This window comes from Anolis sagrei, chromosome 1 (assembly GCF_037176765.1).
Source record: "Anolis sagrei isolate rAnoSag1 chromosome 1, rAnoSag1.mat, whole genome shotgun sequence".
Taxonomy (NCBI): Eukaryota; Metazoa; Chordata; class Lepidosauria; order Squamata; family Dactyloidae; genus Anolis; species Anolis sagrei.
Window position 1 is genome coordinate 216649523 of NC_090021.1, and position 16488 is coordinate 216666010.

The 16488-nt window shown below is 37.3% G+C and overlaps 1 protein-coding gene across 2 annotated transcripts in view; it reads left to right on the plus strand.

The window, feature by feature from the left end:
- DPP10 (dipeptidyl peptidase like 10) overlaps positions 1-16488 on the plus strand; it is a 685879-nt gene that overhangs the window by 591879 nt on the left and 77512 nt on the right. For both annotated transcript variants that reach the window (XM_060775698.2, XM_067473093.1), the window contains exons 6-7: positions 3057-3109; positions 3191-3272. In XM_060775698.2, the coding sequence (XP_060631681.2) occupies positions 3057-3109; positions 3191-3272 (135 nt within the window). The remainder of the gene's footprint in view (positions 1-3056; positions 3110-3190; positions 3273-16488) is intronic.

Here is a 16488-nt window from a genome sequence, read left to right on the forward strand (position 1 = left end):
CCAAGACCATCTTGTATTAACTTGGAAAACTTGAAGAATCTTCCTATCTCTCAAGTGGAAATTTATGGAATGTTTCTCTGAATCAATCCAAAATCTCATCAGTGTATCCCACCCCTAAAATTCCTACAATTTCCCAAATCCTCCTTTTCTGTAGTAAGTCACAAAGCACACTGCCATTCATTATATTTCTATACAACCATCAAAGGTTGGGGGAATGATTGGGGTTTTTCCATAGAAAGGTGGGAAGTTTCAGAGAAACATGTCTGAAAAGCATGTGTTTATTTTGCTGATCAGTTCAAACAAGCCAAGCAAAATTCAGATATTTCCCTTGGTAAAACTAGGTTTTGGAGTAATTAAGCTCCTCTTTATCATTTGCCCCAGATTGTGGCCACCGTTTTTATAACTTTCACAAGGAATATTCATTGCCATTTCCTTTGAACTCTTTATTTTTCAAAGCTTAAAAAGAGATATACTGTATAGCACTCTACGTCTTTTTTCACAGTGGTTTTCAAAAAAGTAGAAATCTACTTGGTATGAGAGAATATGTTAATTGAATCCTCTCAGCTTTTATGTTTTGGAAAATGTGTGTACCTTTATCATTTTCTTTTTCATCCTATTTTGCAAAGCTACCAGGTTCTGTTCAGTAACAATGTATCATTGTAGCAACTCCAGCAGAAAGAATATGCTGAAAAACATGTAATAAAGGGCTTTTAAAAAGGGAAAACATGACCATATTCCATCAGATAGGTCTCATTGTGAATGGTTTATTATTAACATTTTTATTGCTGAGTTTTTTGATAAATAATGAATGGTGCTTTTGAGTCATTTGGCCACAACATTTATCTTGAGAATGCTTTTCCTTAGTTCTCTTTTTATAATAATTTATTTATCATTATACTGTACATTTGTCTGCAGTTATTCCAGACAAATAATGTGTAACATGGTTACACCAGTAGTGGCACTGGAAAGCTTCCCTTTTACCTTGTGGTGCTCAAAGACAGGAAATATAAAGGAGTCTGAAAAACAGGGTTTAGACAGAAAAGAGAAAGCAAGAGCCTGAGCTATGAAGTCAGTGAAGAAAGGGTGACTGATGTGTCTAGCAGAAAGGGAACTTAAAGAGAAGCAAGCAGTCAGCAAGATCTTTAATTTCCCCCTACAGGTCAAGTTATGCCAAGTGCTGAACAGAATAGGCACAACACTGGACAGAATGGATTATAAGGTTAAACCAAGTTGTTAGAACACAGAGAATGAACAGTCGAACTTCAGAACTCTCATGTCAAAGTATAGTAAAGAGGGTAGTGAAGAAAAGCCAAAGTAGGCAAGGAATGGATTTGATGGCCTAGGTATGGTGGAAAAGATTTTAAATACACACATACCAAGCACACGGATGCTGACTTACAACATCTCTCTTTTCAAGACAATTCCCTTTTCTAACTTAGCCCTGGATTGAAAATGTTTTTGCTGAATGCCAGGTCAGAACATTTAAAGGCAAGCACTATTCAGAATGTGATTGTAGATGAGAATTCAGACATAGCCTGTATTACAGAGACCTGGCTGGATGAGATTGGGGAAGGGGGGGAGTGGTGGGCTGAAATCTTGCTGAGCTCTGTCCACCAGATTTTTTGTAGCACGGCAGGTGAGATTTATGGAGAAGGTTGGCAGAGTTGCAGTGGTCTAATTGACCAGGTGCCCTATCCCACAGTTTGCAGGGTTTGAGCATGTATAGCCAAAGATGGGTAACTAGGACAGAATAAGCATTCTGTTGGTGTACAATCTACCATCCTCCTCAACAGTATCCCATCTTGGCTTAACCACAGTAACCTCAAGGTGGTGTTGTAGTCTCCACAGCTAGTAGTGCTGGGATTGTTCTGTCAGCAGTAACTCGGGACTTCATGGCAACCATGGATCTGTGCCAAATGGCATCTCCTCCAACACATGCTGCTGAACACAGTCTGAACCTTGATTTCTTTGCAGGGTGGGATGATGGTGAAACTGGTGTGGAGGAAATCTCCACAGTTTAATTGCCATGGACTGATCATTAACTGGTCAGGTTTAGACGCATTGGGACAGAAGATCCACAGGCATAGCATATTGATTCAGATGGTTCACCCAGTATTCTGATAGATCCAAAAGCATTCCTGATGGCTCTTGGGGATTTCCCTGTCACCTCAGCAGCTGATTCTGGCAATATTTGTTCATCACATGGAACATTTCAATATCATGTTCAGTCAGATTTTTCTTTGAAGAATACTGTAATTATTATTCAGTGTAACAAAAAGGGTCAGAAGTGTAAATATGTATGTGTGGCAGGTTTGCAACAGATATACATTTGGATGTAATATTCTTTTGGATCAAGAGTCCAAAAATCTTTTATCTGTGTACAATTATTTGTGTGGTTTTGTAGGTATGATTCATTGTGGTTGTAAGAGAGGTGTTATTTTAGCAAAGAAAAATGACAGATAGTTGATATTTAAAAGGTACACTCAATTGTTAAGAAAAAAAACCAAAGTAATGATTTCAACCATCTCTTAATCTGTAGTTACAATCAAAGTGTGTAGTTTGTTCCAGGAACATTGAAGACTGTGATCAAACTTGCATATGCATCACTTGACTTTTTATTATTTAATTACTGTATCCTTGATTATCATGCAGTATTGGATGCATGGACTGAGTTCCTTGGAAAGCATTAGGATCAAGTAGATGCATGGATATTTTTCCTGCGGTATTAACCCATGGTATTTATTAGACTTGAGCTTGGATCTGTTTTGATCCATTTCCTCCGGCTTTTCCATGTTTTCCGGCTTTTTTGGGAGGCCGCAATGGCAAGGATGCAAGTTATCACTTTAGTATTATTTATCAAGTGAACAGTAAAATACATGTGTGAACTATTGCAGAAAATACTAAATACAAAAAATACCACAAAAGGGAATAAACTATAAGTTATGCCTTGCCCAACTGAATCTGGACAATGCAGTATATAGCAAACCCAATAACAATTGTCCCTGATGTATGTGTATGTTGTGCTCATGTCTCTCTTTTTCTTTTTTCTCTTACAGGTTTTTCATTATTCTTACACGGCTTCATATGTGATATATAACATGCATACAAGGTAAGATAATGTTATATAGAAGCTGTTCTATACTATGTATTGTTGCAAGTTGATCAAGTAAAATGTTTGCCTTTTTTCAAGGGAAGTTTTGGAGTTAAACCCTCCGGAAGTAGAGGACTCAGTTTTACAGTATGCAGCATGGGGTGTACAAGGCCAACAACTGGTAAGAATAGCAATATCTGTGTTCTTTTTATCCCTTCGACTGCTTTAAAGAGTCTGCAAACGAAGAATAAAATCTTGTGGTTTTCAAGCAAATGTTCCTTTCTCTTTTTCCTCTAATTATTTATACATTCTAATTCACTTCATATTCCTTTGCAATTAAAATAAATGTTGAAAGAAACAAATCGTTTGCATGCCAACTCAAGAATAAAAGCAAAAGAAGAGGTGATTCCAGGTAGAAATCATAGTGGCAGAAGTGCTCTCGGAAGAGTATTGGGACAAGTGGTAATTAATTATGGAATCACTACAGTAGGATTCTTAAAACCTCTTTGTGTATGGACTTTGGCCAATCTGTCTTTGCAACTGCTTCCAAGTGGTGTTCCCACATTATCGATATAATAGCTCTGATATCGATACATATGAACAAGTAATATTAAGACTCTAGCAATCAAAAACAGTTCTCAATATGTTTCATACACAATGGCCAGCACAAAGATGAATGCAAGGATTTAAGAAATATTATAACTTCAGCCTTATACCTCAGGTGCAGGTTCATCAAACTTTGGGCCCTTCCACACAGCCATGTAACCCAGCATATCAAGACAGGAAACACCACAATACCCACTTTGAACTGGAATATATGGCAGTGTGGACTCAGATAACCCAGTTCAAATCAGATATTGTGAGTTTTCCTGCCTTGATATCCCGGGGTATATGACTGTGCCATATATTTTAGTTCAAAGCAGATAATGTGGGATTTTATTCAGCTGTGGCAAGGTGCTACACTTTTATTAAAAACTGAGCATGACTCATTGTTGCCCCTAACCATGATCTTGTAGCAAAGCATGCATGTAGATTCTGCAGTTGGAGATTCTGCTGAGAGCCTCTATAATCAAGTAATTGGTAGGGATATACTGTTCTTGTGTCATAAATCAAGATGCCATGAATGGAAAAATGCCTCTGGTTAGAAAACATCACATTAAACAAATAGGGACAGGAGGTAATACTGCAGTGAGAAGTAATTGCATCCATCTGGAACATGACTGGTAATTCTTAAATAATTAAGTATGCTAATTTATCAATACATCAGTGTTTGATGAAAAAATTAAATATAAGAAATATGAGGATGATACACAAAGCACAGTAGTGAACCATGTGCTCTTAAACATAAAAGCAGGAAAAGGAAAAACAGACATTAATGTCCTATTGTTTATTCTGAAGGTAGTTTACAGAAAGATTCTTAATGGATTTATTTCTTTGTCAAAGACTACTCTGCTAGAAGGCAGAATTCTTAGTGAATGATTGGCTAGTGTTTCATCAACTTATGCATCCTCATGCAACCTGAAAAAAAGAAGTAGCATATTTTAGCATAAGAACACTAGAAACAAGGACTAATGTTGGTATATCTCCTCTAATGCTTCCCAGACAAATCTGTGCTTTTGGTGTGCTAAGAGTAAATGTAAGAATAACATCTCACCATTCTGCTCTTCAGTGTTACCCTTTCCAGAAATAATTTCAATTCTATTGAAATGTCTTGATTCCATTACAAATTCTGACTTTCTCAAAGTGCATCTGAATCCTCTTAACATTTTGTCTTCTTGAATCCTCTTAACATTTTGTCAGAAGTTAGGCACTGCATATGACTTCTTAGAACCTACTTTTGCAAATACAATGAGTTAGCTTTTACTCATATGTAATCATTGGCAACTTTTTCCAAGAGTCTGTCTGCACTGAAACAAATTTTGAAACTTCTTATAGCATGGTAGTCAATTATGGCCCTCTGGAAACTGCAGCTCCTATAATATCTCACTATTAGATATGCTGACTATGTCAACAAGCAATATCTGAATGGCCACAGTAGATAGAAAAGTAAAGGCTACATTGGTGTGAACTTCAGGCTCAGAAAAGAGGCAATTTATTGCGTGTTTTATACAGTTTATTACACTGAATCCATTATGTCTACTATACCTTAAGCTATTCTCAAAGGAGCTTGAGTTATCCTCCAAAATGAATTAATAGAAGTAATGAATTATTAATATGACTACACCTGTCTCTGCATTCCAAATTCATGGTTTAATCAGCGCAGCAAAGAGACTGTAGTAATATTGAGAATATTGTATTTTGTGAAAGTGAATAAGGTTTCTCTTAATATCTAATGTCACCAGTAAAATACAAGATAACATACTCATTAGGTCAAGTTACTATCATGAACAAGATCGTTTTGTTGCAAGTTGTAATAAATATTAATCTTTGTTCCTTTTTCTGATTCCTTAATCATAAACCATCGTGGAGATTAAGATCCTCCGGGGAGGCCCTGCTTTCCGTCCTGCCATTGTCACAGGCACGATTGGTGGGGACGAGAGACAGGGCCTTCTTGGTGATTGCTCCCCAGCTATGGAACTCCCTTCCTGGTGAGATCAGGTTGGCCCCCTCCCTCCTGTCCTTTAAAAGGATGTTAAAAACTTGGCTGTGGGACCAAACTTTCGGGACAGGGCAATAGGAAAGATGACCAGGCCGATTAGACTTGGCTCGGATGACTAGGACAGTTTTAAATGGTGTATTATAATATTTTGATAAATGCTTTTTAAATATTTATGTATGTGTATGTGAATTTGTGCCCCGGCATTGAATGTTTGCCTTGTATATGCTGTGCTCCTCCCTGAGTCCCCTTCGGGGTGAGAAGGACAGAATATAAATGTTTTAAATAAATAAATAATGATATGAAAATGTCTGTTTCATCTAGTATGAAGTGACATATGTTCTATAAGTCAGAATCTATGTACTATATTTACAAAAGTGTGAGCATAAGTCTGCAGAGACAACACTTAATCTCTTCACAAACCCAAGTTTAGCAAAGACTGCTAAACACAGAAGTCTCTACCCATTAAATAATACCATACAGCTAGAGTGAAAGTCATTTTGGTTTAAAGAGACATTACACCACACTCATACTGTTTAGAGATGTTGATCTCACAGACAATAGTTTGTTTCAATTTCTTACAAGGAAAAAAATAAAGAGTATTAAAATCTGTCATTTCAGCAGATGTATCATTCATCTTCGCTACAAGTGACTAAGGTCCCTTCCACACTGGCATATAAAATCCAGATTATCTGCTTTGAATTGGATTGTATGGCAGTGTAGACTCAGATAATCCAGTTCAAATAAAATAATGTGGATTGTCTGCTTTGGTAATCTGGATTATTTGGCAGTGTAAAAGGGACCAAAGATCAATGCCACCCCATAAAAACCCTTTTACAAACCTGAATTCTATAAACATTTCTCCCAGGAAGCATCTCCCTTGTGATCCAGCAAATTGTGGCATTTTCATCTTTTTGAGCAAAACATACTGATTTTGTTTTTATTAGATCCCAGTTCCATGAACTATGTTCACAAGGTGTCCTATCTCATCAAATGGACATATTCCCCTTCTGCAAATTATGATTTTTGTTCCGGGGTTTTAAATGTAATTTCCTAATTGGTTCTATCATAAAAACATGGTGAAAGTTTATTAAATTGCAAAAACTTTGTTTTTGTGTGAGGGACATCATGTTATAGCACATTTTGCCATAGTCTCCAGTCTATCAATTTAACATTGTCATCTACCCATTTAATACAGTTTTTGGTGCAAAAACAAAGTTCCTGGGATCGAACTATTACTTTCAAAGTAAGGACTACACAGTTAAACAGAGAAATAACTTTCAAAACAGGAACATGATTTTTTTATTATTGTTGTTATTGTTGTTATTGTTGTTATTGTTATTGTTATTATTCAGAGGTTGGATGGCCATCTGGCAGAGCTGCTTTGATGGTTTCTATGTGACGGTTTTTGTTCCTGGGTTATAAATGTCATTTCCTAATTGGTTCTATTATAAAAACATGGCAAAAGTTTATTAAACTGCAATAAAGGCCTGGGGTGGCAACCAACCCCAATTCCCATCCCAAATCAACCTTGAAAAGTTAAAAAAAAACTTACTGTGTTGCCATTAGGATGATATTTGCATCCTCCTGGTGCATAGAAATGATGTGCCAGGAGACGGGGGGGGGGGGGGGGCATTTTTTTGGATCAATTTTGGACTTAGAAAACCAAGTTTTAAAAAGGATGGAAAACAGCTGATTTTTAAATTCCATATTGAAACTTCTTTTGTGCCCCTTCTTCATATCAACCTCATGAGCATTTATAGTTGCTGCTTGTTTAGTTGGCTACAGTAATATTTTTCACTAGAGAGTGATTTTCTTTCTCACTTTGATTTCTGAAGTTCTGGGCAACCTGAGAAATGATGTTATTTCCAGCTTCTCAGGAGATAAAGAAGACTACGAGTTTGCACAAAGACTTCAAAGGAATTCCAATCACTGCTTCTAACTAATAAATAGGTGGATGGATTCTTATGGAGGAGCAGTTAATTGTCTTGCTATGGAAGCTGAGTAATGGAAAAAGCAGGAGATACTCTAACTATAAATTGCTTCTATATGAAAAGGGCTGATATCACCTTGAAATAGCAGGTCACCTGCTCTCCCTTCACCAAGGGATTTTTTTTTGGGGGGGGGGGGATTGGCATTCCTTCCTTCTCTCTGCAGCACCAACAGTTCTTGCCGTTCATCTATTTTGCATCTTCGGAAGTCTACAACCTTGCAGACAGATATTAAATGATTAAGACATCTGCTAATCTAAGGACCAAATAATCTGATATTTTCACTGGCACTTTAATGGTTAAATTGGGCTGTGGCTGCTGTATTATTTGTTTTTATGGCAATCTGTACTGTATTTTGTTGATTTTTAAATTGGACTTTTTTGTAATGAGTTGTAATTGGTGTTGATATTGTTTAATATATGATGTAATTTTAACTCTATTTTTATGTGTTATGGTACTTGTATGTGCTTCTGTAAGCCACCCCAAGTCCTTCTGGGAGATGGTACTGGAGTATAAATAAAGCTGTTGTTGTTGTTGTTGTCGTCATCAGAAGATCCCAGCAGAGGATGTAATTGATTTATGCTTGGCTCCTACAGAAATAAAACCAGATGATTCTCTGAGCTCTCCGGGCATGGGAGAGGAGTGGGCTTCATTGGCTCTGGGAGCGTTAGATGCCTGGGGTAAATCAAGGTGGTAGTTGATGTATCAGCATAGCTATGCTGGATTGCATTGAGTATTGTTTTTGAGGATGGGTTAATCTCTCAGTGATTTCATCTTATTCCATATTGTTTTAGTTACCTTCAGTTTTCACTTAGCATAGGTTTGCAAATTCTACAGACAAGCTGTTTTACAGAAGCTAGAGTCCGTGTTCACTAACTGCATATTGCTGTATACTTACAGTGTGTGTTCTGCTGGGATAGTACTCTAGGTAGATAATCTGTGTGCTGGAGGGTAATTCCTATTAATTAGACAGCATAAACCATCTTCTCAAAAATATAATTAGCATACTATGTGATACATTTGTGTTTTGGAAGAGATTGAGTTACATGTTTATATAATCATAATTAGTATTTAGCACCCTTGAAAGATCTAGCAAACTCTTTTGCTAAAAAAATGTTATCTGCAATTTAAAAAGGGGAAAATCTGTCAAAGTTCAGGAGCCAAGTGAGAGCATAATTAATGGCAATGAAGCCTCTCTATAAACACATATATTAAAGGTGCCACTTTTGTGCAATTTCAAAGCCTTTTACTAAGCTGCCAGATGAAACAGCTCCAAATCACAAACAGAACTATCAAAACGTTTCTGTATTCTTCTTTTGAATTCTACTCCTAATGAGACAACTAGTAATAACACTGACAGCAAGATAAAATGCTTCTTGAATATGTAATGAAAACCATGTGTGGATATCGGAGTTGTAATTAGGAATAACCCTCAGGATTTTTTATAAAAGGAATGTTAGTAAAAAGTGGTTCCAGCTATGTTAATTACATTTCTATACACTTCTCTTTATATGTGTCTTGTCAGGTCATCTATGGGATTATTTGTAGAATACGTGGCTAGATGGGATAATCTCCCTGAAGGAGTCACTGAGGGCGCTTCCACATCAATGGTATAATCCATTTTTGAAGAAACTGGCTTAGCTGTGGGGGGATTAGATTGCCATGCTCAGAACCAGTTTGAGGCCAGGAAGGTGATTACTTTAACCATGGAAGTTGGCCTCAAACTGTTTTGCAGATTTATTTTTTCCAATTCCTGCAGAGATGTGCATCAGTGCACCAGAGACCTATGGAAAAGGAAAAGTGACAGATAAGAGTAGAGATGACCAATTACACCTCCCAGGGGAATCAGTTAGCCCCTTATTGCTCAGCCATGCCCTTGGGTTGTTGTTCAGCAGTCCCAATTCTGGGGTTTGTAATGCCCTTCAGCAGGGGTGGGTGTCTACAATGCGCTCTGCATTTTGCGGAGCCTATTTAATCCTTGATCTGGGATACACTGGAATCTGCTACAGTACATTTTTTGGCTGAACTCAAACTTTTCCAAGACTTTAAAACATACATTATATACCCTTAGATGTGTGCTGCAGTGCACATTGCCAGTGTATTTTTTGTGGCCACCATGGACTTGAAGTAGCTTGAGACTTCATTTTATGGTCAGTGTAGAAGGATCTCCAAGTATTCTTTACAGATGTGTCAAAACCATTCTGCCATGAATTCATCATTTATTTACTTACTTAATTACCTGAGTTTAAATTTTATAAACTTTCTTTAAATTTACAAGAGTATAATATGAAGTTAACATTGCCTTGTAGAAAAGATTAAAACCGATACTATTTCCAGTACACATTATTTTGGAGCATAAAATCCATAGAGCTACTCAGATGAAAGTTTAAAAACTTGCTTTCTTAATGGAAATTTTAGCATTCTTCAGTTTTCAGTTTCAATTTTTGCATCAATTCTAGCTCATGTCATGTGTCACCAAATTCTATACCAATTTAATATATTCAGGTAATTTCATACTTTACAAATTGTGTCCTCAGTTTATTAAGTGTTATTCCAGAAAGCAAAGAGCATGACAACTTGCAAAGTACTCTGAGTTTTCCCCCTTAATTTATTCCATCCCAATCACATTTGATCACAATTTCAAAGACATTCAGGTTGTTGGCACGACTAGAAAACTCAGGCTCTCTCTAATCTCAGATGAGAGTGTGTTGCCTCTCCGCAATGAAAGGAAAATCACATTGCAGATGCCCAACGGTATTTTTGCTTCTCATTTATTCCCCATCAGAATTAAATATTCATGCTGCAACGCAGCACAAGGTCTAAGCCTTGGCTATTTTCTCTCTCCCCTTAATACTAGGCCTTGGGTCATCCAATGAAGCTGCACAGCACAAAATTCAGGATAAAAGGGAGTATGTCAGATATCACATAATCAAACTGTGGAATTTTACATCACAAGATATACTGGTGTAGATTAAGCTATCAGTGGTCACTATTTTTCCCAGTATCAGTGTAGCTGTCAATACCACCTGCTGAGGAACACTGATGCTTTTTCATTTATGTCCTGGTTTTGCACTTCCATAGACAACTGGCTGGCCATTGTGTGAACCGAATCCTCCACTAAATAAGATTTGTATCTGATAAGATAAGTATCTACTGTAAATGAACAGTGGTGGGATTGTGAAAAGTTACAAAATTTCTACAAAAAGATTAAGGATGAGTTGGAAAATTATTAGTGAGAAAAAATGAATAAAAATCCTAATCTTTACCCAACAAATTGAAGGTGATGGGAAGAATATAGATTAGATTGAAATTTCAAAATATATGATAGCAGCCACCCAAGCAACAGTTGCCTTAGGATGGAAAGATGAATGAAAATGGGAATTTTAAAAATGGCTTGAATATTTATCAGATTATATGCTCCAAGCCTACCTGAAAGGAGAACAAAATGTATGAATGGTCATTCAAAGGAGAACTGGAAGTTAAAGTGGAAAGAGATTATAGTCAGAGCAAAGGGGAAAGGAAAATATAAGGATCTGAACCAAAAAATCTTCATGATCGAACAAATAATATAAATCAACGAGTTATTTCTGTTCCTGGAGGGAGGGAATGGGAGAAAGGGGGAAATGAATAGGCATAAGTAATAGATGTATTGAACTGTAAAAGATAAAATGTAATCAACAGAATGTGGTATATGAGGTAAAAGTAATAATATGTTGTTTATATGCAATTGTGACACTGTTACAAATTACATCTAACCAATTGAAAAACTCCCCTTGATTATACCATCAAGATTATCTCTGAATATCCAAACATGAAATAATTTAGTATATGTCTTCTATTGCAGCACATTTCATGAAAACACAATATTCCAGGCATGGGCAAACTTCGGCCCTCCAGATGTTTTGGATATCAAGTCCCACAATTCCTAGAAGCCAGTAGGGGGTTGTGGAAGTTTAAGTCCAAAACACCTGGAGGGCCAAAGTTTGCCCATGCCTGCTATATTCTCATCCCCCAATCACTGTGTGAGTGTGTTGAGTCATATTGAGTAAAATCTTCAAGTTTTGACTAGGGATGCATACATATGGAAGTCAGTTAATGTGGACAAATTGAAGTCTGTACCAGCTTTCAGGTATAAACCACTGATGGAAAAGCTAGATCTCAAACTTATTTGTAAGGAGGAAGGAAATACTTTTAAATGAAATAATATATAGTGCTAATGAACTGAGTTAAAATTAGCAGTTCTGTTCTTAGGAGACTGAAGATTAGTAAATTGAGAAGAGAACAAAATATTTTGCATTGCAATGTCTAGCTACTTTTAAACACCTTTTGTTGTATCATCATCTGGTTATAAATTAGTCTTAGCAGGCTGCATTTTTTATTTCTGGTTCAAAGTTACTATTTGAGTTATGAAGTCTGATACTGTTCTGGCATAAATTAACACTGCATTTATATTACAAAGCCAAACATTGTCTCTGCAATGTAACATCACTGTATTGGGGGAGGAGGTTTTTCTGACAATGCTTCATAGGTTCCACTGAAGATGAAAATCTTGGTGCCATGAGATTTATAAATCTAAACACTCTATTTAAAATATGTAGTATAATTTGTATACAGTAGTAGTGGGCAGTGACACGTTTCTTTAAAATATAAATTCTATCATAATCAAGAGCTAACATTTCAGAAGGTCAGAAAACAAAACCCAACGTTTAAAAATAATGATCTTTGAGAATCAAGGTTGGCCTCCCAAATAAAGTAGACCCACTGGGTCTATCCCTGAATTCTGTTACCCTCCCAAATAAAGTAGATCAAATGGATCAATTGCTAAATGGTATACCTCCATGTATATAAATTCCATTGATTATATAGGTCTAGTCTAGACTATCAAAAGGATTCAGATAAATGATTTTTCATTGGAGAGGGGAAGCTAAATTTAATTGTCATTTAATTATCTTTATTTATATCATGGAATCATTCAAAGGATTATGGGGACATTCACAGAGTTACTACTTAATTACATAGGGAAAGGATTGTGGCAGCTAGCACTCTAGCTCCAACATAAACATGATCCATATCGCATAATCATTCTTACAGAAACCATATTTAGCACCACTGCAACACTATTGCCTGTTTCAATCATTTGGCACTTCAGATGTTTTGAACTTCAGTTTCTAAAACATCCAGTCAGTCTGACCAATGGTCAAAGACTAAAGTCCAGACAGATGAAGGGCTAGAAGGCATGATCATCAAGTTTGCAGACAACACCAAATTGGGAGGGATAGCCAATAGTCCAGAGGACAGGAGCAGAATTCAAAACGATCTTGACAGATTAGAGAGATGGGCCAAAACTAACAAAATGAAGTTCAACAGTGACAAATGCAAGATACTCCACTTTGGCAGAAAAAATGAAATGCAAAGATACAGAATGGGTGACGCCTGGCTCGAGAGCAGTACGTGTGAAAAAGATCTTGGAGTCCTCGTGGACAACAAGTTAAACATGAGCCAACAATGTGATATGGCGGCAAAAAAAGCCAATGGGATTTTGGCCTGCATCAATAGGAGCATAGTGTCTAGATCTAAGGAAGTAATGCTACCCCTCTATTCTGCTTTGGTTAGACCATACCTGGAATATTGTGTCCAATTAGGGCACCACAATTCAAGAGAGATATTGACAAGCTGGAATGTGTCCAGGGGAGGGCGACTAAAATGATCAAGGGTCTGGAGAACAAGCCCTATGAGGAGCGGCTTAGGGAACTGGGTATGTTTAGCCTGAAGAAGAGAAGGCTGAGAGGAGATATGATAGCCATGTATAAATATGTGAGAGGAAGCCACAGGGAGGAGGGAGCAAGCTTGTTTTCTGCTTCCTTGGAGACTAGGACGCGGAACAATGGTTTCAAACTACAAGAGAGGAGATTCCATCTAAACATTAGGAAGAACTTCCTGACTGTGAGAGCCGTTCAGCAGTGGAACTCTCTGCCCCGGAGTGTGGTGGAGGCTCCTTCTTTGGAAGCTTTTAAGCAGAGGCTGGATGGCCATTTGGCAGGGGTATTTGAATGCAATATTCCTGCTTCTTGGCAGGGGGTTGGACTGGATGGCCCATGAGGTCTCTTCTAACTCTTTGATTCTATGATTCTATGATTCTATCTGATTCATCAAATTTGGGACTACTTATCTATAGGAGGACGCTTTTTTTGCATAGCCATATAATTAGAAGCTTCCTTTTTACAGACTGTGGCATTCTTTGTATAGATGTTTATGTTGAATCTGACAAGTCAGCAGGCAACAGATATGCCATCCACCAAATCGGTGCAGGATTTGATACAGACCCATATCTTTTCATTCAAGTAAACAAGCATATTTCTTTGATAGCACCTTCATGGTGCTCATGTGTCACTCTACATTTACTAGAGTTAAGGGAAATAAATAGAATGTATTTGCTCACATTCTTTCTTCATTAGCTTTGGCTCTTCCATTTCTCTTTCCATTCTCAAAATTCAATATGCGATTTATCTTACCCATATTACTTTTATCAATGTGTAGTAATGTTTGCTTAGCAGCCAACACTTTTATTTATTTGTTTACTATATTTATATCCTGCCCTTCTCACCCCAAAGGGGACTCGGAGCAGCCTTATAAATAGGGAACAATTTGATGCCACATAGCATGTATATAATAAAATAAAAATATACATTAAAAACCAAACAGTTAAAAACATAACATTGAAACCAATTATTAAAATCACGCAGTCCAAAATCAGAATCCAAGGCCATTCCAGATGTCATTTCACTATATTCACTTCTTGCACTGAACATTACTAACCAAAAGCTTGGTTCCATAACCACATTTTTACTTTCTTCCTGAAGGTCAGGGGGGAGGTAGTTGATCTAATTTCACTGAGGAGGGAGTTCCACAGGTGAGGGGGCACCACTGAGGAGGCCCTGTCTCTTATCCCCAACAACTTTATGCTGTTAAAAGACTTCCCTATTGTACTGGATGTAAGGCGTATCAGACATAATACTTTAACTGCGTAATCATTGACACGTGTTCTGATGTATGTAATGGAACTTATTTCCAAACATGTTCATAATATTTCAGCCTTAATGTAACAGAAGGAGTTTGGACTTCCTGGTTTGGGGGTCATGATAAGCATGATAAGCCAATTCTCCAAGAAACTCCACTTTCTGCAGTGCATTGGTACATATTGCTTCCTTTTGGTTCCTTCTGCAAGTAGAAATGGTTAAACAAATCCAATAATGTAGATTTTCTGCTTTGATAACCTGGATGATCTGGCAATGCAGAAGGGGCCTACGTGTCATCATTGTATTGATGCTAACTTACTCCAAAGCCCTTGTGTGTGCTCTCAATAGCTTCATATAGATGTTAAATCACAGTGATAGCAAAATATCATGCTATGGGCACATTGTTTAAATAATTGTTCACAGCCTCCTCTACAGGTTTCCAAGATAACAAGTGCCATGCTTAGAAAATCGACTGAATTGCAGTTTGCATTCCCACAAGAAATTACAGAGTGCAAAAAAGACTCTTTGCTCCAAGTCTACCTTATCTTCTCATTTAATGTAACCCACCTTTTCCCTGACTCCTTCTCTGATTGGAATAAAAAAAACCAACCAGCCTGTGCTGAGCCTGTGCTCAGCATCCAACTGTGCTGAGAGCAACAGTTGGATGTTTAACACCCATGATTTAGGGCTTCAATCATTTTCTATCCAACAACCACTTTCTCTATATTTTCTGTTCATTAGAATGCCTTAAAATGTCATATAGTTTGATTTTCAAGAAAAACTTGACACATGGTGGCCCAGACAAAATACTTCTTGTGATGGATTAATGTCACTATTTTTTGAAAATCTTATCAATTATATGTATAGTGTAAATAAATATCATCTGGAGGAACAGAAGAAAGAACAAATGGATATGCAACTAGTCCATATGGGAAAACATCTTGAAAGCTCTAAATTGTCAAAGTAATTAGCAATATCGCATAAAGGAGAGATGTAATAAAGGCTAGAATTTGATATAATGACACTAATAAATTAGATATTTAGTTGTTCACAGAGGAGCTGAGTATCTCAGGCCCTTCTACGCAGCTGTATAAAATTCAGATTATCTGCTTTGAACTGGATTATACTATGGCAGTGTGGATTCAGATAACCCAGTTTAAAGCAGATATTGTGGATCATCTGCCTTGATATTCTGGGTTATATGGCTGTGTGGAAGGGCCCTTACTCTTTTTCTTCCTCCTCCGCCATTCCTTACTTATGTCACCCTCTTTGCCTTTCCTTTGTCCCTCACATGCCCTTTTTTAAGCCATGCACTCTTGAGCACACTTTCAGTTTGCATTCCCAGATGGCACCTTCTACTCTAATTCTCCATCTCCTGTTCTGAAACTAAATCACAGGAATCTTACTGATTCTTGCCAATTCTGAGTGTATGTATAAAGGTTCAGTTCTCCAAAGTAGGAAGACAAAATACATACACAGTTCTTGGTCCTTAAAAGGGCTGTGAGGTCAACTCCAGCCTGCCAGCCCACTCTTATTGATGCCAGCTGACAGAGAGGCCAGTAGACAGTAGCCACTGCCACTGTGCAGAATACTGAGCAAATAGCTACTGCTGAACAAACCACCACCACTATCATGCTCTTATTTGTTTTCACAGCTTTCTTTGGTCACTGCTGATGCTGCCACCTACTGTGATCTCCACTGCCTTCACTCGCCATGGCTTCCTGGGCACAATTTATCTTCTAGGCCTTCCTTCCACCAAAGCTCATAGTTGATTGTCTGAGTTCACTCTAGTAC